Source organism: Nilaparvata lugens, chromosome 12, assembly GCF_014356525.2.
Source record: "Nilaparvata lugens isolate BPH chromosome 12, ASM1435652v1, whole genome shotgun sequence".
NCBI lineage: Eukaryota > Metazoa > Arthropoda > Insecta > Hemiptera > Delphacidae > Nilaparvata > Nilaparvata lugens.
This window is the reverse complement of record NC_052515.1, coordinates 3211719-3236534: the sequence shown is the minus strand read 5'-3', so window position 1 is coordinate 3236534 and position 24816 is coordinate 3211719. Positions and strand designations below refer to the sequence as shown.

Sequence of the window (24816 nt, the reverse complement as noted above, 5' to 3'; positions counted from 1 at the left end):
TTCTAGCCCGGGTTACTCGTATCATGCAGTGTTCCGATCCGATTACGAATGACTACGGCCATAGAGAAAATACATACGGTATTTGTACTCTTTATTTTTTATACGCTTTGCAGGACGCATGCTAATGTGGATGATCTTACCACCAGGCACAGTTTTCATGCCTACAATACAAGGGGGAACCGTAGATTGGACGTACCGTACCAGAGGCTGAGCAGGACACGAACTGGCCTTGCCCACCTGTCTGTGAAACTCTTCAACAAGCTGCCAATAGCGGCAAAATACCTGTCGACCAGGGGATTGCTGGTGGAGAACCCATTGTATTCCATCAGTGAGCTCTTAATGTTGGACAACACGCTGGTGAGTTCATATTTTTGACTTTCTGTTGTGACTATTAGGTATTACCATAGAGAAACAATAGCGTTAGTAGATATCCCATGGTATAGGGCGTTTATGTCGCAACTACTTTACTATCGATTATTGTAGATTTTCACTGTTTTGTTGGGGTGACGATGTATGAATGGCACAATATGAGAAACTACCAGCGTCACACAGCTTTTTGGGAAAGAACTACGTGGACTATCAACTTGAGATAACAGTTAAAGTTGCGACATAAACGTCCTATACCATGGGATATCTACGCAAGCTATTGTTTCTCTATGGTAATACCTTTCTTGCTTTTTCAATTTTTGACGTGTCCTTGTTGTCTTGTAATAACATTATGTACCTAAAATACTAAATACTAAAAAAAATTCTACAGCCTAGAATGGTGCATGTCACACATGTAGCTTCAAAATTTTGCCAGTTCAATTTTTACAATTCAAAAAGTATAACTGGTTAACAAAATATTCAATCTCAGTTATGATCATTTATGTTGATTTTTTTCATGATAAAATCTGAAGGGCTCAGAGGAAAAACGCACGTAGTCCAAAATTTTCAAAATTGAGATTTTCATTGCAACAGGTTGCTATCATGCTGTACTATTGCCATGCAGAATAATACAGAGATTATATTGAACATAGTCCTAAGTTACATTTGGTAACCCCCTTTATAATGCTGATGTAGCTATGCATTGTTATTTACTAGCCATTAGTTTAGTTGCTTTTTCGAGTCAGTCTGTTGCCAGAGCTCGTAGAGCGTACATCGCTTATAACCATGTATTAGATGTATTAGTATGTTGAAATAAATAATTCTTTTTAAAAAGCCGGTTGGTTATTCCAGTTCCTTAACTGGCGCCCGAACCACCCTCGCGCAGTTTTCCGATGTTGTTCGTTTGACAATATTAGTTTTCCGATTCGTGTCGCGATCGCTTATTTCGACTTTGAAAAGGAACCTATCGGAGGACTAAGTGAGGTGAACCTTCAACTTCAACGGAACTTCTACACGGGATAACCACGCCACCGGACTCCTTTCATCTTGGCAACCACACTGGCAGACTCCTTCCGGAACGCTTTCATCCAACAACCGGAAGTAAATCCAGTTCTTACCATTGCTGCTACTGTAAGTAACGAATGAATTCTTCTACCTCAGCTTCACTTTCTTCTGCTTCAAATCAACTCATCAAGCCCTCCAAATTAGACTCTTCCACTATGGCAACTATCCCCAAACATCTGTTGGACTTTATTTCCAAGTTCGATGGGACACCTGATAAAATTCCCAAATTTCTCAGATCCATTGAAGAACTTTTCAGACTTTACTGTAATGATGCTATCGAAAAAACTCAACGTGACCAGAACCACTGGCTTTTGTATACCGCTGCACTTCACAACTTAGAAGGCACAGCTGATAGCGTAGTTCAAAATAGTGAGTGCTCCAATGTAATCGAACTTATTCAACTCATAAAGAAACACTTTTCCGATAAACGTACTGTTCCAGACCTCATAGCAGAGATTGCTATCATGAAAACTTTTCAACATGAACATCCCCTTGACTTTCTTGACAGACTAAACGAAAAACGAACCAGGGTAGTTACTCGCTACAAATTAGACGGTGTATCCGGCGACTTACTCAAAAACCTTCTTGAACAACTTGACATGACACTTGTAAGGACGGTGTTCATCCAACACTCGGAGCTCATCTCCAAGTCTACAAGCTTAAGAACTTGGACGAAGCCCGCGACACCCTTCGCAGTGATTGCAGTATTGTGCTAAATCAATTGAAACTTACGGAATCTGTGTCTGATAATGCAGTTATCAATCCTCGATTTCGGCAGCGTAACTTCTTTCAACCGCGATCAGTGTTTCCCCAATTCAGGCAGTATTCACCTCGAAGTTTCCAACAACCCTTCAAGCAAACTTTTGCTCCTTTTAACCAATATAGGTTTCAACACAACCAATTCCAACAACCTCCACAAATCCAATCTCAACAGCCTCAACAGAATCTAGTACCATTTAACGCAAGATTTCAGCAGTCTCAATTTCAAACTGTCCAACCAAAATCCTTCAACAGTAACTTTCGTAATTTCCAAGGCGGTGCACAAAACGTTCGACAGTCTCCGAATTGGAATTCTCAAAATACTGTCTCAATGCGTACTGTTTCAACCAATCGTAGTAACAACTCTGCACGGAACAATTCGTTCCACGATGTTCATTATATGGAAGGAAATTGCATTGACGAATCTAACGTAAATGTCACTCCACTTGATGAAACTAGTTTCGTTCAATCTATGCAAACTCAAATCGATTCTCTCACTTCAGCTGTAAACGAATTGGCAGACCGTTTTTTAGGATTAGGCCCAGCTCCTTCGGGGGACCCGCCAATCAGTTCGAGTTGAAGATTATCAACAAATCCCTCCCGTACTTTGTCGATGATTCTAATCTAAAATGGCTTGTTGACACTGGATCAGTGAAGAACTATATAAATCCCGCTATTGTACCACCTGATGTGACTAGATTTAAGGAAGAATTTATCGTGAAGACACCTGCTGGTGAAAGAAAAGGAGATGAGTATATTTTTATGAACTCGTCACAAGTGTTTCCAATGTGTGCTAGAATTAAGATGTATTTATTTGAATTTTCTAAGAAGTATGACATTTTATTAGGACATGAAACTCTAAGTGTACTCAATGCCAATGTTAATTTCAAGGATAAGACGTTAGATTATGATAATGGATCGAAAAAATTATTATTTGTAATGAATTCTAGTAGTAACGAAATTGAATTGAAACCAGGTTTTAATGTGATAACTGTCCCAGTTAGGTCTATTCCCAATGTAGGACGAGGATTGCTTAAACCTGTAACAAATGATAAATTTAGTATTGAAGAAGGTATAGTAGATATAGTTAATGATGAATGTACATGTCTAGCGTTTTCTCATGAACTCATGACCATCAGTCCTGAACCCATGGAAATAGATGAGATAGAAACTATTTATGAGCCAACTAATGAATCAGTGACCGAGAGTCCCGAACATTTTGCATTAGTGAAGAATTTGATTTTTGAAACTTTGCGTACAGATCATATGAATGATGAAGAGAAAAGGGAGATATTTGATTTAGTAATTAAATTTCCCGAAATAATCAAACTTGAAAATATCCCTCTAGGGTCGACGAACTTACTCAAACACAAAATCAACACAGTTGATGACAATCCTGTATACACAAGAAATTATAGGTACCCTCAAATTTTCAAGAAAGACGTTCAAATTGAGATAGAAAAGTTGCTAAAGAACAAAATAATTCAACCCTCAAACTCCCCATACAACTCTCCAATATGGGTAGTTCCCAAGAAAATGGATGCTTCTGGTCAAAAGAAAATTAGAATGGTAATCGATTACAGAAAACTCAATGAAAAAACTATAGCTGACAAATATCCTCTACCAAATATTGAAGATCTATTTGGAAAAATAGGACGAGCTACGTATTTCTCGACGATAGATTTATATTCTGGTTTCCATCAGATTGAAATGGACCCAGAGTCTGTCCCAAAAACAGCTTTTTCAACAGAAGACGGCCACTTCGAATTTCTAAGGCTTCCCTTTGGATTGAAAAACGCACCCCCATTTTTTCAGCGTAATATGAACATACTATTTGCTAGAATGCCGAATGTTTTAGTGTATATGGACGACATAATTGTATTCTCTGACAATTTAGAGGAGCATTTGAAACATTTGAGATCCGTTTTCAAAAAATTGAAAGAACACAATCTTAAAATACAGCTCGATAAAACTGAATTTTTCAAAAGAGAATTGTTGTACCTAGGACATGTAATCTCAGAAGAAGGAATTCAACCAAATCCCGCCAAATTGAAAGCAATCAAAGACTTCCCGATTCCCAAAACCGAAAAACAAATAAAACAATTTTTAGGATTAACTGGTTACTACAGAAAAATGATCAAAAACTATGCAAAAATCGCTAAGCCTCTGACTCAAGCTTTGAAAAAAGATGTCAAGGTTGACATTTCTAATAAGGAGTACGTTAATGCATTTGAAAAACTGAAAACAATGCTACAAAACAGTCCAATATTGCAGTTACCCGATTTTTCTAAACAATTCATAGTTACTACTGACGCTAGCAATTTTGCTATTGGAGGAGTGCTTTCACAGATTTTCAATGGTAAAGATCTACCTGTTGCCTATGCTTCAAGGACATTGAACAAAAATGAGATCAATCTTTCAACCATAGAAAAAGAACTATTGGCTATTGTGTGGTGTTGTAAATATTTTAGGCCCTACTTATATGGACGTAAGTTTTTAATTCAGACTGATCACAAACCTCTCCAATGGCTTCATAGTATTAAAGAGCCAAATTCCAAATTGATAAGATGGAAACTTTTGTTAGAAGAATTCGATTTTGACATTACCTACATAAAAGGGAAAACCAACTTTGTAGCGGATGCTTTGTCCCGTCCTTATGACGTCACTATGATGGAAAATGAAGAGAATGGTTTTCGAGGTTTCGAGGATGGTTTTCGAGGTTTTGTGAATGATTTTCAAGGTTTGGAGAATACTAGTGATGACCCCCACGAATATGATGATATAAGTATAGACGATTTGATAAGGTTCAATACTAACACTGACGTACCCTCGATAGATAGTAGTACCTACGAAGATTTTTTTCAACGAATAGGTACATTAGGCGAGCGGAATGATAATACTGGTAATGATAACTTAGTAAATAATGCTAATCAAGGAAACTTTGTAAATAATAATGCTTATGATGACATTGATCGTGAGAATATCGTGAGTAATGATAATAACGATGACGAACAAGAAGCCGAGAACGATAATCGCAGCTTAGCTACGATACACTCGCAAGAAAGCTCAAATGAACAGGTAGTTATAGCTGATGATGATAAGTTGCTTAATATTGAGCATAACCAACTTATTCTTGAAAGAGGTGACCAAGCCCCTCAATTAAGAAAAATTTTTGGTAAAAGACGATTGACCATTTATTTTAGGAACGCTAACGATTATGATGACATGAAAAATAAATGTATTGAGTTTTTGAAACCAAAAACAGTATATGGAGTTTTCTGTTCGCGAGAAGGTGTTTTGTATGATGAGTACGAGAAAATTTTCAACAATTTTAAAAATGTGTTATTAGAAACGTTCGATTCGATAAAACTGAAAAGGTATAAGAAAATGAATTTAGATATAGTGGATACTGATGAACAAAAACAGATAATTTCAAATCACCATGAAGGAAAGACGTACCACAGAGGTATCAATGAAACGTATAATCAGGTAAGAAGAAGATATTACTGGCCATCAATGCTACGAGACGTAACAGATTACATTAACAAGTGTGCTGTATGCCTGAAAGTAAAGTATGATAGACAACCTGTTAGAGTCACATATAAAGTCACTCCTACTCCAGATAAACCATTTGAAAAACTACAAATTGACTGTTTCCAATACGATAAAATAAAGTTTTTGACAATGATTGATTGTTTTTCCAAACGATTAACAGTCCATCCCCTAAAAAGTTTGAACCAAATCGATATTCAAGAACGCCTGAATGATTATTTTTCATCTTTTCCCCTACCCAAAATTATACAAATGGACAACGGCCGTGAGTTTGACAATGCAGGTTTACGCGACTTTTTGAGATTGTACGGTGTTGAAGCATACTATGTCACTCCTGGACACCCAGACTCTCAGGGCTTAATTGAAAGAGCTCATTCTACGCTTATCGAAATCCTAAATGCAATTCAATTGGAGAATAAAAACAATTCAACAGAAACAAACATGAAACTAGCAGTTATAGCATTTAATAATACGCTCAACTCAACTCTGAAAATGACTCCCATGGAAATAACTTATGGCATATCAAACAATCCTTTTGTTAACAGAGTTACGGAAAGATTGGTGACAGAACAACAGTCTCACCAATATTTAGAAAGAATGAACTTAGTTCACAAGTTGATAAAGAATAAAATTGAATCCGAAAAACAAACACGCACTGAACAACTGAATGTCAATCGTGAAAAGGATGTAGAAATTGAAAAAGAACCTTACATTAAAACAACTTTTAACAAAAAAACTAAACCGAAATTCTTCAAAGTAAACTACAGTAAAGACGATAAACTAGCTACGAACCCTCGAGCAATTCAGAAACGCCCATTTAAAGTACACCCCAATAGAATGAAACGCCCCAAAAAACTGGTGAAACGAAAGAACTTATGTGTTACAGGACACGATGATACCAATCCTACTTCTCCTGTTGCTGGCCCCAGCAGCACCTTATGAAATGATTGATCTGAGCAAATCCTCCGGTGTTGCTCCCATTAAAATTCAGAACTCCTTTATTGTTAACACGACATACACATATGTTCATAAAATAAGTACTAGCTATTTAAGATTAGAATTAAGTAATATAGAAACATTTATTGATTTTTTAGCTAATAAGGATATTGATAAGAGTCGCCTAAGCATCATGAAATTAAATTTAAAGTATACGAAGAGTAAATTAAATCAAATCCAATCAATTAATTATAGACAAAAACGAGGCCTTTTTAATAGTGTAGGATCTGCACTTTCTTGGCTCACTGGTAATATGGACGCTAACGATAAGGAACGATATGATAAAATTTTACAAACTGTGCAATCAAACGAATACCATCTTAGTAATAATGTAGAAAAACAATTTGCTGTTAATCATAAATTAATGGAGGAATTCAACAATGAAATGAAAACAATACGATCAAATAATATGAAAATCAGTAATTACTTTAATTCATTGTATAATGAATCAAACAGAATCGAACTTAATCAGCAATCCTCATTGTTATTTGACTCTCTCTTGCTTTTAAATAATAAAATTTCTGATATTGTAACAAGCTTAGAATTTTGTAAATTGAATGTACTCCACTCGACTATTATTTCTCACGATGAACTTTTTCTCATGCACCGAAATTCGAATTTTAGCTTCATTTCAAACGATGTCAGTGTAATATGGAAACTCAGCAAAGTCCATTGTGCAATGTTTAAAGACCACATTTCTTATTTCATTGAAGTACCGCTACAGTCGGCAATTTATGAAACATTTTTCCTGTTGTCATATCCTGTCATTCAAGAAAATGAAATTGTAACAACAATTGTACATCCTTCTTTTGTACTCCGTAATGATAAATTATTTTTTGGAACTTGCGAACTTATCAATGATAATTATTATTGTAGTAATATAAGTCGTATTGAAAATTTATGTATTGAACAATTGTTAGATGATAGAGATTTAAATGGATGTAATAAATTAGTTTTAAAAGATGGTCTTCTTTAGTGAAATATATTAACATAATTGATAGTTTTATATTATTTAATGTAAGTTCATGTATAATTTACAGTTCTGCCAAGAAGAAAAATGTTAATCTCTTTCCAAACAGAAAAACTAAATTGTTAAAAATTGATAACTCAGAGACTTTAATTGGATATTACAGACCAAACATATTTTGGGAAAATGAAGTTATTGTGCCAACTAAACTTATAGAAAATAAGAAGATTTCTAATTTTAGTTTTGATGAAGTACATACTGCAAACATAAAATTTCAACAACTTGATATTATTGATGAATTACCTCTCCAAAACAATAGAATCATCTATATTGTTGTAATTACTATATTATTTATTTTGGTTGTAATTTTATTGATATTCATTTTTATTAAAATAATTTGGCAAAAACTGTCCATTTCTAACTCAAATAATTGTAATTCCGGCGTGGATAACGATATTGTTAATACCGATTCCCAACAAATGTATCCAAGATTGCCATGTAACTAATACTTAATTTTTGTACTTGGACTTAATACTATTTTATTTTTGAAGCTGAGGGCAGCTTCACACTTGGGGGGGAGGAGTTACATTTGGTAACCCCCTTTATAATGCTGATTTAGCTATGCATTGTTATTTACTAGCCATTAGTTTAGTTGCTTTTTCGAGTCAGTCTGTTGCCAGAGCTCGTAGAGCGTACATCGCTTATAACCATGTATTAGATGTATTAGTATGTTGAAATAAATAATTCTTTTTAAAAAGCCGGTTGGTTATTCCAGTTCCTTAACTCTAGATATAAGCAGAAGAAGAAATAGCATAGAGAGTAGTAACGCACAAAGTCCATGGCTTGACATGTAATAACAAACAAGGTCAGAGGAAAAATGAACAACAGAGTCCTTGTAGCATTTTCTTCAAAAACGATCTCCTGTAAAATTTGCTTTTTGTGACTGTGTATTATTTCTCTGAGCCCTTCATCTATGAAAACTAATCAGAGTAGGTTTTTCTAATAAAAATGCTTCTCTGATAGGTTCTCGTGGCATTTAATTAAGATTAAAATTTAACAGGCTGTGTGCAATCAATATCGAATAATGCACTAATGAATCATCTGGTCTCATAGATAGCAATCAATCACTTGGAAAGTCATTTATTTGAAAAAACCATGTGTTAATATGTTTGTTTATATTTATGATTAGTTTTATGGATCAAATTTGATAGCAGATTAGATTTCAGTAGAATTTCGTGGAGACTTTTCTAAATTTAAAGCAAAAAAACTAAATTATCATGCCAAATGAATTAGAACTGATAGCTCTTGAAACTGAATTTGAACTGTATTTGACGTTTACAAAAAGATTAGTGCTCAATCTTCCAGACTCTGAAGGTGAGAATATGTTATTTATTAATTCATTTATGTAATTTAAGCTTACCTAATGTAAATATGAATGGAACAGATATGTACAGAGTCAGGTGTATGTGAGACAAAGTCTAAGTGTAACATCCAAAGATCTTAGATTTTACATTGAGTTAATTTTTTTTTTATATTGATCTTGGTTTTTAAAATATATCAATTTTGCAACATTCGAGCACCTGGGGAAGAATTTTTCCTCAGTCTATCTGCACACGTCCGTCTGTTGCTGTGTGCTTTTGCATTATGCCGCATCCTCATGTTGGCCCAATGACGACCCGCGCCAGTGTGTGGATGGGTGGTTTGCCAGTGCTGGCCTAGATGTGGACAAGGCATTACCAGGCTCGGCCAGCTTACTAGGCCATTATGTGGACTATTTTCCTTACAAAATTACTTTTGACCTGGAGAGATATGCGGAGCAAAGAAGAGTAGCCTATGGATATGTTGGCGGCAATGTTGCCGTGCTAAAGCGGACAGCGTTCTGTAGTCTTTAGTGAGTGTTCAACTGCTCATGATACGCAAGCGTAGTTTCCTCTCTGAAAACACTGAGTTGACTGAATCCAATCGACAACTTGGCAACTGCGCTTCTTTCTATGACTATTCATCAATTTATTCAATTTTATTTATTCAATCATTTGACACAACTTACAGAGAAGTACCACAGGCTTATAAGCCCAAAACGGTTCCAATTCTAATTTATACAACGGTCCAAATGTAGCTAGGTTATGTGTCACTACAAAATTCTTCAATTAAACACTCAAGTTACGATTCAAAACACACAAAAATCCTTTTAAAATTGAAAAAATACTTCTAAATTGAATTAAATTAATTACAAATAGTTGAAAATTCCATACTTTCGAGACCGAAAAGACAATTCATCACTGTAATTGCAGATCTCCTTCCATTCTTCTGCTCCGCATATAAGTCGAAAGTAATTTTGTATGAAATATAGACCACTGTATAGCCTACTGACCACAAACGAATTTAATGATTTTCTTTTACAATTTTGTTTAAGATGTTGTTTTGTATGGACTATAGTGTAGAACATCGTAATTTTTGCTGTGAATTTGTGTGTTAGATCGTACCAGAGCGGCATTATGGTTGCAAAAGTTGAGAAGTATAGACAACGATGAGCAGAAGAAGCTGAGAAACGAGCATCTAAAGTTGCTGTTGTTTGCCCTGCATCGACGGAGTATGCTCAGTGTCTTCGAGAAGCCTCCACCCGAAGAACTCGAGTCATTCCACGATGGACTCACGGTAAATAAATCAATGAATTATAGAAAAATCCACTAGGCTATTGAACAGAGGTTCACTTCGAACTGAGTCTCACGGGAAATATTATATCAGGTTATCGGAAAAATGTCACTTTTCAGAATATATCGGGTAATTCAAAAAGAACTTTACAACTTTGAAAATTAATATAAATCTTATTAAACAAGATACAGAGCTGGTTTTGGTGTTGTTTTGAAGGAAAACACATCACGTTTTTCACCTTAAACTGAAGATGTTCTATGTGACTTCCGTTGGTTATCCTGCAGACATCCCATCGATAGTCGATTTCTTGAAAGACTCACATCAGCATTTCAGTTGTAACTTTCTCAACAGCAGCGCAAATCCTTGCTCTAAGTTCAGGTAGAGTGGCTGGCAAAGGAGGTACGTACATAATGTTTTTTATGAAACCCCACAAGAAAAAATCCAGCGGTGTTGAGTCTGGGGAACGAGGGAGCCATGCAATTGGCGCATTACGGCCAATCCACTGATTTGGAAAGCGGTCATTAAGAGAATCCCGGACGTTAGTCAGATAGTGTGGTGGTGTGCCATCTTGCATAAAGAAAACATTTCGTTCTCGGTCATCCTCATCAATCTGTGGTATTAACATTTTTTGCAACATATCAAGGTAGGCTACACTATGCAGTTAGTGCGAGTCTGGGAAGAAATCGACTATCGATGGGATGTCTGCAGGATAACCAACGGAAGGAAGTCACATAGAACATCTTTAGTTTAAGGTGAAAAACTTATGTTTTCCTTCAAAACAACACCAAAACCAGCTCTGTACCTTGTTTAATAAGATTTATATAAATTTTCAAAGTTGTAAAGTCCTTTTTTAATCAGCCGGTACGCTTCGTTTCAATTCCATTCAATTCAGTTTGTTTATACTGACATACCTGAAAATGTCACTATTCAGATAATATTTAATCATTCAGAATTAAACAACTTACAGAAAAGTACCACAGGCTTATAAGCCCAAAACGGTTCCAATTCTAATTTACCCAACAGTCCAAATGTAGCTGGGTTATGTGTCACTTCAACATTCAATATTAAGCTATAGATACTCTCAATAACATGAATAGTGCTCTAAATAGTACTATGGGCTTTAATAATAATAATATCGAGTGACCTGGCTGGCTCAGGTCTGGTGTCAGAGTTTTCAGGTCGCAGCTGATCAATTTTCAGGGCCTCTGACATGACCTAACGACTGCTTTTTAGGCAGCCGGGACCGACGGCTTAACGTGTCCATCCGAAACACGGGAGTGGCCCGAGATAAATATCTTGCCCGGGCCGGGATTTGAACCCGGGCCTCTGAATCATAAAGCCAGCATCTGATCCACTCGACTACGGCCACTCCTACTATGGGCTTTGAGCTATACTCAATAAAGTTGTATAATTCTGAATGATTGAATAATTGTGATTTTGTGTTTGAAAATAATTTTCTTGATTTTAAAATTTATAAAATAGAAACTCAGGAAGTGAAAGTGCAAATTTTTAGTGAGAAAACATGAAGAACCCAATATATAACCTATAAACTTGAGTGTTGATAGGAAATGACATAGGGTAATACGGCGAGACAGAACATCCGAAAGGATCTCTCTGCCGATAAAAGCCATAAGAATAAATAAAATAAAAGTAATAAAATGAAAATAAATAAATGAACAGTAGTCAGCGTTGCCAAATTGTAAGCAATCTCATACATGCAATCTCACAAATGTGAGCAGTCTAACATGAGTCTCAATTCTGATTTTTTTTAAGGTGGGGGTAAGAATTTGTTCAGTTTTCTCTCAGCAGCCGGTACTAGAGAAAAACTATACAGAAACATTGTTTATTCTATGTCGGTACCCTCACTTCGAACATTGTCTACACGTATATACATGCAGAGTGAGTGAGAGGGGATGATGTGTGAGAGATACAGTCTAACTCCTACATCCCTACCACACCAGCTACTATTTCATTGCAGTTTCAGGGGTTGAAGGTCATGTTATATCTTGTGGACTCTACAATAAAATAGTTAATGAGCGAGTTCTCGAACCCGGGGTGCTCACTAGAATAGAATAAGCATGATTATTTGAACATAATATAAGCTCTTGCTTAAGATATAATTGATTATTTTAAACGAGAATAAACAGTTAATATTACATCAATAAACCTGTATCAGCTACCGTCTATAGAAGGCATTGACAAGACAGAGGTTCGGCAACGTTGTTCTCCTACCTTTCTCCACTGCCATTATAACGTGGACCTCACTATGCATTATTATGCATGATTAAAGATTGAAACTATTCAAATTTACTTGTACATATTTTGATGAATTAAGATTTACCCTGAGTTAAGCCAGCTCCACACACATCGATTTTTGGTTGTACAATTTTATGCCGTCCTTGTAAATTCTATAAGATCAAACAGATGATGTTTGTCAAGTCCCGTTTAATTTGATAGAATTCATAAGGACGGAAAAAATCGTACGTCCAAAAATTGATATGTGTGACTAGCTTAACTTAGGATAAATCTTTATTCATCGATGTATTTACAAGTACATTTGAATAGTTTCAATCTTTAATAATGCATAACGCTCTAGTGAGGTCCACGTTATAATGGCAGTGGTGAAAGGTAGGAGAACAACGTTGCCGAACCTCTGTCTTGTCAATGCCTTCTATAGACTGTAGCTGATACAGGTTTATTGATGTAATATTAACTGTTTATTCTCGTTTAAAATAATCAATTATCCTATTATATTAAGCGAGCAATTTCTGTATTTTTATAATTATATCTATATCTGGTGATTTATGTTCAACGGATCTCGAAAATGGCTCTAACGAAATTTGGAACATAGTAGGTTTATGATATACTAGCCGTCAGACTCGCGTCGCTCGCCAAATCCGTCTAGCCAGGGGGCTCCGCCCCCTGGACCCCCGACTGGATCGTCCAAGAGTGAGATCAGCAGGCTCGCTTCGCTCGCCTGCATTTTTCATTTGAGCATTTTTATCATATGTTAGGACAATCCAGTCGGGGGTCCAGACTAAACGTCTAGCTAAACGGATATGGCGAGCGAAGCGAGCCTGACGGCTAGTAATATGATATTCCCAGGAATAGCTCTGATTGAAGTAGCAGTGCCCAATCAATTTTTCCGCGATAAATACATTTCAATCTTCAACTTGATGCCAACCTAACAAAGTCAACTTAACTTAATGCCAAACTGACAAAATTATTAATTTAGTTACCAGTTAACAACTGTTTCGAAGAGGTACTCTCTCTAGATTATTATAGGTCTATATTAACATATGGTATGGACATTTTTCAATTATAATTAAGAGAATAAGAAGAATATACATGCTAAAAGACGAACTTTAAACCCTTAAAAACCACCCTTAGAGTTGATATATTGCCAAAAGATTTCTTAGGGCGCCTCTAAAGGGCCAACTGAACATACCTATCAAATTTGAACGTTTTTGGTCCGGTAGATTTTTAGTTCTGCGAGTGAGTCAGTCAGTCAGTCAGTCAGTGAGTGAGTGCCATCTCGCTTTTATATATATAGAAAAATTCTATTGCACTAGATCTCATCCTTGGGAAAACTCGCTGAACGACATTGAAAGGATAATTCATCCTTAGCTGAAACAGGTGTGAATAGTAAAAAAGTGAGTATGTGGAAAATCAAAATATCGCATCCCCGAAATTCATTTGACTTATAGCCAGCTGTGAAATATAAACACGATCATTTTAGAGAATTATTGTGTTCTGTTTATCAATAAATAAAAATAACGAGCGAAGCTCGGTGACACAATATTATTTTATTAAGGAAGAATTTATATTTTTCAATAATTTCATAATGAATTTTCATAATTAAGATGAAATATTTTGTTAATTAATTATCAATTCTACATTGTTGAAAGACGATCAGGAAACACAGCAAAGCGAGGAAGAGATAGCGCTATTTGCTTTGTCGAATGATAGTCAAGGATAGCAATACCTTTGCTAATTGAACACTGCCATTATAACGTGGACCTCACTATAGACTAGGCTATTTCTAGTATTATCTGGTTTGTTTCAGCTACTGGAAATGACTCGAGAACTCATAGAACTGACTGAAAAAAAGCATGCCGGGGGAGATAACAGTGGAGAATGTCCTCTGCCTCCTGTATCTACCAACATATCAGCTGATCTGAAGGAGTACTGCTCCACACAGTCTATTCCCAAGTTTGGGGCACATGTTTACTATGCTGTCTCCAATGAGCCAATCCAGATGTGGTCCAAATCACCCAACTGTATCTGTCCGGATGCTTCCGATGTTCCAAATCCTCTCCAGTGGGAACTGACGCTATCAAGACTTACTGATCATGTGCTTGAGAAACAGTAAGTTTTCAAATTTCATCAAAATATTAGTTCAGTAATTCATACGTTCATAACCGTAGAGAAAATATAGCATGAGAGGATGTATTCCATGGTATAGGGAACTCACACTGTTAAGAATCACTGGATCATGTGCTTGAGCAAAAGTAAGGCTCAACTCACACTTACGTGACTCAGGTCGAGAAGAGACTCGACTCTAGTGGAGAGCATGTACTTTCCAAATGGTGACACTCAGACCTATCGATTCTAGTCTCCGCAACTGTCACCATTTTTTAAAAAAAACATACTCTCGACTAGAGTCGAGTCTCTTCTCGACCTGAGTCGCGTAAGTGTGAGTTGAGCTTTAGATTTCGACATTTGAGTTCTACACGTAATCAATGTTTGAGTTTTGAGTTAAAAACAGTAAGTTTTTAAAACTTCATCAATATTTGAGTTCAGTACACCTAAACTATGATTATAAATAAAATAAAGATTTACTGTGATGCACTTATGCCCGGTTTTATCAAGCATTGGAGAAAAGATAGCATAAGAAGATATCCCGTGTCTTGTAGAATTCATTCAAAGCTTGGAAGTTTTGTATCAAATGTTGGTGTTTGTATCAAGTTAACATGATACTGTATCATATTGTGATGATACTGTATCATGTGTGGTAATACTTTATCGTTTTGTTGTGATACTGTATCATTCATGGTGATACGGTAGTGAAAAGATAGCATAAGAGTTTATATCATGGTATAGGTCGTTTACGTTCCAAATTTCAATGTTAACTCAAGCTGATAGTCCTATAGCCTACTATAGTGAGGTCCACGTTATAATGACAGTATTTGATCAACTTTGGTTTGGCTATCCTTGTCTATTATTCGACAAAGCAATTTGAAATATAATTAATTAATGCAGAGAATCGGCATCGCTATTCTCCTATCTTTATCCACTGCCATTATAACGTGGACCTTACTATAGGAGCTAATCTTCATCAAGATATGTGATGATGGTAGTCTTCATACTGTGCCGTTCTTACACTCTCACCTTAACAAAACAGTAGTAATGGACAGTAGTCGACAGTAGTGGACAGTAATCGGCTTGAAATTTAGAAAAAATACTACCTTTACCATGGGATATCTTCTTATGCAATCTTTTCTCTATAATGATACCGTGATACACTCTTAACAAATAATAGGGCAATTTGCACAGTCAAATCTCAAACTGAATTCAATCTGCTGTTAACTTGAACTCGAAATGAATCACATTATTAAAAACGAGACTTGATATGGATTTAATCCAGTTTAAAATTAAATTTAGTTTAAACTAGGGATGGGTATCGATACATCGATGTTTCAACATCAAACATCGATGTTTTTAACATCGATGTTTACTGTTCGATGTTTTTCACTTATCGATGATTTTCACTTACCCAGACATCGGTCATTCGATGTTTTTCCCAACAAAAAGGAATTTTTCAATCAGGCTCTCTTTATTTTTATGTGAGACTGTTGGATACTCTTGAAGATTTACATAACTGTGGCCCTTGTCAAGGTTAGATGCCTATTTATAATTGAATAAGAGGTCGGATTTTTCGTTTCTTATGAAGAAAGAGTTTTTTTTATTACAAGTGCTTTCCTCAACATACGTTTAATACCAATTATTAATCTAGCTCTGGAATAGAGGTCCTCGTATAGTATGGAGTGTAGATAGCCATAAAAAACACCTCTTTTCATTCTCATTTCCTAGATAAAACTATCAGGTATTGAATGAATACGATTATGAGTAACAATGATTGCTAAAATTAGCTTAGGATGAATTCCCAAGACAGAATCTTCGAGGATATCCCGAGAGGTTTCTGACTCAACTATGAAGATGACAAATCTTGTGAACTATAATAGAGTTGATGTATCTTTCTAGTCACAACCTGACTTCAATTATTTGAAAGACTGTTACTTGAATATCAAGTCTAAAATTGCTGTAATTCCAGTTAATAACAGTTAAAATATTGAAACAATAGCTCCAGATAAAATTGTAGTCACTTTAGGAGTTTTTTTTTTGTATTTTCAAGTATTTCGAGATTTGGACAAAAGAATAATACCGTCTTAATTTCTCTTATACTAAACAAATATTCAAATCTGTAAAACAATATTTTAGATCATTGGATTTCCTTTTTTATATTCGATTAAATATCAATCTCCATTGATAACGTAGAGTCTGATTACCTACAACTACAAACAATTTATTAACTTTCAGTTTCGTTGCTGCCAATCAATAAACCAATCAATAATATTCCTTTATTGTTAACTACTTTTTAAAAGCTCTGTCCCTTTCTTTTACATGTACATGAAAAAGGAAATTGATTTCACTATCTGAGTTACTCTAAGGATATAATAATCTTCCGTAAAATGTACGGCAACACGTCGATGTTTACTGTTCGATGTTTTTCACTTATCGATGTTCAGGAGAAAAAACATCGATGTTCAAAACATCGATGTTTTGTCTTTCGATGCCCATCCCTAGTTTAAACTGTCACTATGCAAACGGCACTTAGAAGTATATTTAAAATAAGGTCGATGTAGCTCTATGAGTTGCAGTTGATATTTCGAGCGAATTATACCTTGATACACTCGAGTACCTATCTGTAAAGTTTTTTCTAGATTTTCCTTGTAATTTTTTCTTTGTAACTTCCAATACATTAAGCAGTATTACTCAATTACTACATATTATTCTGTAGGGCTAAAGCAGATAAACTTGTAGCAGAGGCTGAGAAGGAAAAAAGACAGAGTTAACAAATATCTCTAGAATTTTAACCTGATTTTCCTTGTAATTTTCCATTACAGTATGTCGTATGACTCAATTACTATAATATTATTTTTCAGGGCTGAAGCAGATAGACTGGTAGCGGAGGCCGAGAAAGGGGACAAGTCAGAGATGCTGATGAAAGAGCATGATGACACACACATCTTGCCCAAGATAGAGGCAGGTCAGGTGACCATAGAAGAGGCTCCATTTAGATGGAAGCCTGACTCGATTCTCATACTACACAACAACTATGACTTCTCTGAAGTTGGCGTGTAAGCATCAAACTAAAATAATTCAACTTTTCAATTTTCTCTGATAATTAATTTCTTATATAATAAGAATATAAGTAAGAATATAATAAAGGGAAGACTCGTCTTCATGTACTTTGAGGAGTATCTCCTGATATCAGTGAGTGCAGATATCACAGAGTTGTTTATGGTAATCTACAATATAATAAAGGAAAGAATTTTCTTAGACACATATGGGATAGGAAATTTATGTTAGATGCATCATTACGTCTGAACTACTGGACGGATTAACTTAAATTATGCATACTGATTATCAATTTACCGAGGATACTTACAGGCTTACTTTGAGATTTAAGTAGGTGTAATTTTCAGTCTGTCGAGTTCTTAATTAGATCCTTGCAGAGCACGGGTTATCTGCTAGTCTATCTATACTACCGGGTGATTACAAATGAAATAGACAATTTCAATAGCCTGTACAAAATTAAACTGGTGTATTTCAACATAGTAAGTGATATAGGTTTGTAGGGAATTTCTTAAAGTGTATGTTGGTAGAACTGTTGCTGGCTATTGTTGGCTGCTCCGTGTTACAACAGCCAGTTTAGTTTAGCAATATGGCCGCTACTCAAGTGGAGAAAGCTTATTGTGTTCTTGAATTAGCCAAAACAAACTCTGTTACTGTTGTGCAGCGACATTTCAGAACAAAATACGGTAAACCACCACCAACAAGGCAATCAATTTATGACTGGTATGAACTTTTTGAAAGCAGTGGATGTTTGTGTAAGAAGAAGAGTACTGGAAGACCTTCTGTTACAGAAGAAAAAATTGATAGTGTTCGTGATGTTTTTGTACGAAGTCCAGGAAAATCGACTAGATCAGCGAGTTCAGAATTGCAAATTCCTCAACCTACTGTGTGGAAAATTCTGCGGAAACGTTTGAAAATGACACCTTATAAATTGCAGTTAGTACAAAGTTTAAATGACAATGATAAAGTTGTACGTAAAAATTTTTGTCAAGAGATGCAACATTGTCTTGAAAATGACGACACATTGTTTAATCGCCTAATTTTCAGTGATGAATGCACTTTTCACATTAGTGGAAAAGTTAACAGACATAATGTACGAGTATGGGGAACAGAAAACCCAGAGAGACTGTACAGCATATACGCGATTCTCCTAAAGTGAACGTGTTTTGCGCTTTATCTTGTGAAAAGGTTTACGGGCCTTTCTTCTTCCAAGAACCATCAGTAACCGGAAGAATTTATCTGGACATGTTAACCGAATGGTTAATGCCTCAACTCCATGAAGATAGTTGTAACTTCATTTTTGTACAAGATGGAGCTCCGCCTCACTGGTACTCAGACGTCAGAGGGTATCTGGATGAACATCTTCCTAGACGATGGATCGGCCGTGCAAGTGAGGAAAACGTTGTGTTTCAGCCGTGGCCACCTCGTAGTCCGGACGTAACGCCCTGCGACTTTTTCTTGTGGGGCTATGTAAAAGACAGAGTTTTCGTACCACCGCTTCCTGTTGATATCGATGATCTTAAACAACGAATCACAAATGCTCTTGCTACAGTTAACCGTGAGATGCTTAGTCGTGTGTGGTCAGAATTTGACTACCGTGTTGATATCTGTCGTGTTGCAAATGGTGCACACATTAAACATCTGTAAATTTTCAATAAAAACTTCAAGAATTCTTCTATGTAATCATGTAAGTAATGATCTAAACTTTTAAATAATAAATTCTCTACAAGCTATTCAAACTGTCTATTTACCTGCTAGTACTAGCATTAAAATGACAAAAACTTCACTTTCACAAATCTACTGCTGTAGTCTATTATAGTGAGGTCCACGTTATGATGGCAGTATTTGATTAACATGGGTGTTGCTATCCTTGTCTATCATTCTTCAAAGCAGATGACACTATCCTTTCCTAGATCTGCAACGTTGCCAGATCGTTTGTAACGATGTAGAAATACAATTAACAAAATATATAATCTCAATTATGAAAATTCATTATTTAATCATAGAAAAAAATTTTTCCTTGCCAAGTTAGATATTATTGATTATTTTAAACAAGAAATAAGTGCTAATATTACATCAGATATACCGGTGTTAGCTAGCCTCTATAGATGGCAGTGGCAAGGCAGATAATTGGCAATGCTGTTATCTTATATTTCTTCATTCGTGGGCCTCACTATACGAATAAACTTTTTTCAAATTATTCATAAAAGAAAAAAATGAAATAAAAAAACTTCATCCACATACAAATCTGCTATTAATAGCTATACAGTCATAAAAGGCGATTGGGCGGGCGAAGCCCGCCTCCCAGCCGGAGCGCGAATCGCGAAGGCTGCTATCCAACCCTATACAGTCATAAAAGGCGATTGGGCGGGCGAAGCCCGCCTCCCAGGTGGAGCGCGAAGCGCGGAGGCTGCTAACCCACCCTACTGGAGGTGCAGGGGGCGAAGCCCCCTGCCGAGCGCGAGTCTGCTATTAATAGCTGTTTACCGTAGCATTCAGCTTTGAAAATTTATAGTATAATTCTTTTAATAATTTATAATACAATTTCATTTTTCTACTGTTTTCTAGAGCTGAAGACTTGGATGAACAAGGCAAACTGCAACTGGAGCTGGATGAGGAAGCTTTTGGTATATTGGACCACAGCTTACCAGGCAGACAGAAAGTGATAGTTCGGGACCCCTACTACAAGGGAATGCCACCTGATATCACAGAACGCAGATATCACGGAGTTGTCGATGGTAATTTGACATCATATTCATTTATCATGGAATAGAATTCTTTATTTTCATTAAACACATATAGTGCAATAGACAGTCATCAGGAAACATAAAGGTGCGTACAGACTTTCGTTCCGCTCCAAGACCGAACGTCACTCCAGCAGAGCGATTGATGATCGACCGGCGAGCAACAATGGTTCGACCGGGGAACGCGAGAAGATCTACCATCTTCCGTAACGTTCATGATCGGTGCGAGTAGAGAGCGGAGGCGGAGCGATTGCTGTGCGATGGTGGTACGTGGGCGGTACGAGGGAGGAGCGTGCTCGGTGCGGGTTGGAAGCACGAGTATGTGTACGCAGCTTAAAACATACAACAGTCACACAGACAAATACAAAATGAAGCGTTTCACAGAAGTCAATATGTGATGGTCAGGTGGATCTCTTCTGCTTGTCTAAATGGAGCTTCAAGAGAAAAATGACTCCATTCTTCGATTGAAGAGTAATATAGACCTGTTGTTCTTAATTTACTCTGGTTCACAATGGCCTTTTTTTGTTCTCTCAATGGTCACCCTTTCTCCACTTACTAACTTTTAATATTTTTTCCACTTCCCTTTTGATCCCTTTTTGTCTAGTTATTTTATCACTTCTCTTAGAACCATATGTAATACGTAGGTTATATGTTGTTATTTTATGTGGTTATGATTGATCTTATTGAATAATCAAAATTCAAATTTTATCATTTACCTTTAACATTGTTCTTTTCTTTCTCAGAGTAGCTATTATACTATTTTTCTTTTCTGTTTTTCACATGTACCATTTTAAACATTCTCTTTTATTAATTTTCTAGTATTTATATATATCTATTTTTTTTGTAATAATTTTTAATAATGTATTACCTGTATTCATGAGTGCGTTTTGGGCTGTTATGCCTGTTGCACTCCTAGATTTTTGTAAGAATAAATAAATAAATAAATATGGAGTCGGAACACACATCACAATAAGCTTCAACAAAAATTAGGTAGTTCTATACATAAATGATACATAAATAGATATAGCCTATGAATATATTTAAACATACATTCAGAAATGTCATTCATGTTACTAATCGAATCTCTTGCCAAGTGTATTTAGTGAGGTCCACGTTATAATGGCAGTGGACAAAGATAGGAGAACATTGTTGCCGATGCTCTATCTTGCCAGTGACTTCTTTAGAGGATAGCTGATAGCGGTATATCTGATGTAGTATCAACTGCTCATTCTTGTTGAAAATGGTTCAATAATAATTAATAATAATAGTTTGTTGTTCCTAGCCGCTTGCCAAATAACTTTTTTGCTATTTCTGTATTATAATAAAAAATAATACAGATTAGAGTAGATGAGAAATTGTATTTGTATTTATTATAATACAGATTATAAAAAAATTATTATAATACAATACAATAATTATCTCTCATTCCTTAGCATTTGAACAAATACAATTCCTCATCTACTCTAATCTGTATTATTTTTTATTATAATACAGAAAAAGCAAAAAAGTTATTTGGCAAGCGGCTAGGAACAACAAACTGTTTCTTTCCCGAAACTAAATAAATGTGGCCTAGCTAGTCGGTTGTGTTTCTCCTTCTTATAGATTTGAGTTGGATTTAAGAGTTTTTCCAGATCCTCACTACTTGAAAATGATTATAAGCTTATTCAACTTTATTCATCCATTCATACAATAAGTAGATCATAAGTAGTTGAAACATATTGTGATGAGTTAATAAAACATAAAAAGGTTACTTTATGTTTTTTCCAATAAAGATTTTATTCCATTCTATTAACGGTCGCTTTCTCCAAAGTCGGTTAAGCTATTAAACCGATTCAATCAATATAAATGGTCGCATTTATTTCTAGTAGCTCTGAACAGTAGACATCACTCAGTTTTCTCATCGACAAGTAGTATCTGATGTCACCTGTTTGAAATGTTAACAAACTCAGTTCACGTTTGAATTTGTATTCCATATTGCCGAGAATTGCCGAGAATTTCTGGATTACATTAGTATAGTAATTATTCCAATTGAATAGATTTCATTTTGTACCACATCTTATATCATGTTATACACTGGGCTAGGCAATATCAGGTCATTATTATAATTTATTATAATTTACAAATTTTGTTGCATTCTAACACATATTGTATGTAAATATATTGATCTATTATAGCATCACTGATTTATCTTGTTTATTGAAAGGATTTGATTTTAGTTGTTAATGTATATACTGTAATGTTAATTAATAATAAGTAAGTAGTCAAAGTACGGCTGCTCCTTCCCCAAGCTCGAGCTTACTCTTTTGGGGAAGTAGTTCCTTATGTTTATTTGTATTTCCTATTGATTCATTTTGTTGTTATATTTCTAAATTGTGAATTATTGTAATGCTTTTTCAAGGAATAAATAAATAAATAAATAAATAATAATAAATATGGTATAATTCATCCAGTTCCGTGATAATCTTTTCATCTGATAGAAATTATTTTTTTACAATCATAAAATATTATAATTTCTTCAGCATTATTTAGTTCATTTGATTATATTTAATCTCCTATTAAATTAGTTTTTTTCAAATGTGAGAATATTGATATTGACGGGCACGCATACCATGACTGCAAAACTAAATATTGAAATCAAAGACCTTAAAGACCTCTTTAAGGTCTTTGATTAAAATTATAGACCTTATAGAAATAGACACGGCTTCTTCAGACATCTGTGTCAGCTGATTGATTATGAATAATTCTGTAGTCTGATTAATCCTATCTTCAGAGTAGATGATATAATATATAGTGATATCGGAGTATGGAGGAATTACTTTTCTTTTCATATTATCCTTAAAATGCAAAATTTAAAAAAAAACTTTGTGTATACATCGACACGCTGTTGAAAAAGGAATATTCCTTCCAAATATCATCGAATTCTATCAACGCGTTTGGCCGTAATTGCGTTACATACATACATTCATACAGACAAAAGAAAATCCGAGTTAAAACATAGTCCTCACTACGTTCGGTCAACAATGTGTTTCAATTGAGTCAGCTGATTGTTTGAACCAGAATATTCTGGCCCAAAGTTTTTGGAGAAAGTGGAGAGATTAAGAGAATTTGTATTTTATTCTATCTGTTACAGATTTTAGTTCGAGTTCATCTTCAGATGAGATGGAATCTTTTCAAGCTCTTTTAATGAACACTTTGAAAATTAATTCTATTTTATTTATTAAGAGAATTTGTATTTTATTCTATCTGTTACAGATTTTAGCTCAAGTTCATCATCAGATGAAATGGAATCTTTTCAAGCAATGGGCTCTACCAACTACACACAAGATGGAGTGCAAGGTATGAACTACTCACAAGATGAATTGCAAGCTATGGGTTACTCTCAAGATGAAGAACAATATGACACGCTAAACCAAGACCCAACTATGGAAAATGAAGAACTTATTTCTGCCATGTCAGCAAACGAGGTGAGGCTTGGTCCTTTGGCTAGCAAGTATCTTCCACCTGCAGTCAGAGATCCGTTCGGATTACACCTAGACAAGGACACGAACGAGTACAAAGTGGGGAAGATGGCTGTCAGTTTTGACGGCGACGATTTTTTGATTGATTTTGAAGGCACAACTGAGAGGTTTGAGGGAACTGAAGGCCTGTGGGTTTTAATGACACAAAAAATGCAAATAGAGGATAATTTCAGCCGCAATGATTATGAAGTTTTTGAGTCGATTATTATAGGCGCCAATCAGTGCCGAGTAGATAGTCCTTCAGACATTTCCGAAATGTGTTTTCTTTTAGGATACGCGCATGCCTGCCTCAAAAATTGGTGGTACCATGCTAGTGGAGAAGCGAAATGCGACCAGAGAAGAAAGGAGCAGGCGGAGAAGAAAAGAAGGGAAGAGGAGGACAGAAATCGGAGAGAGGAGGCGGAGAGGAAGGAGAAGGAGGAGGAGGAGAGAAGGAAGAAGGAGGAGGAGGAGGAAGAGGAGAGGAAACGAAAAGAAGAAGAGGAGAGGAAACTGAAAGAGGAGGAGGAGGAGAGAAAAAGGAGAGAAGAGGAAGAGGAGCGTAGAAGAAAATCGGAGGAGAGAAGGAGGAAATCGGAGGAGAGAAGAAGGATAGAGGAGGAGAGGAGGAAATCGGAGGAGAGAAGAAGAATAGAGGAGGAGAGGAGGAAATCGGAGGAGAGGAGAAAATCAGAGGAGAGGAGAAAATCTGAAGAGAGAAGAAGGATAGAAGAGGAGAGGAGAAAATCAGAGGAAAGGAGAAAATCTGAAGAGAGAAGAAGGAAACAGGAAAAGGAGA

At 35.7% G+C, this 24816-nt stretch overlaps 1 protein-coding gene across 3 annotated transcripts in view; it reads left to right on the top strand.

Moving 5' to 3' along the window:
* The first annotated feature begins 81 nt into the window (after positions 1–81).
* Positions 82–24816, top strand: part of LOC111055564 — a 41427-nt gene continuing 16692 nt past the window's right edge. For 2 of the 3 annotated variants that reach the window (XM_039438678.1, XM_039438677.1), the window contains exons 1-6: positions 8876–9079; positions 10182–10360; positions 14424–14725; positions 17584–17778; positions 20345–20514; positions 23773–23856. In XM_039438678.1, the coding sequence (XP_039294612.1) occupies positions 8983–9079; positions 10182–10360; positions 14424–14725; positions 17584–17778; positions 20345–20514; positions 23773–23856 (1027 nt within the window). In that variant the 5' untranslated portion in view covers positions 8876–8982. Of the gene's footprint in view, positions 358–8875; positions 9080–10181; positions 10361–14423; positions 14726–17583; positions 17779–20344; positions 20515–23772; positions 23857–24816 lie in introns of those variants that run through there. The other variant, XM_039438679.1, reaches the window with a different exon arrangement.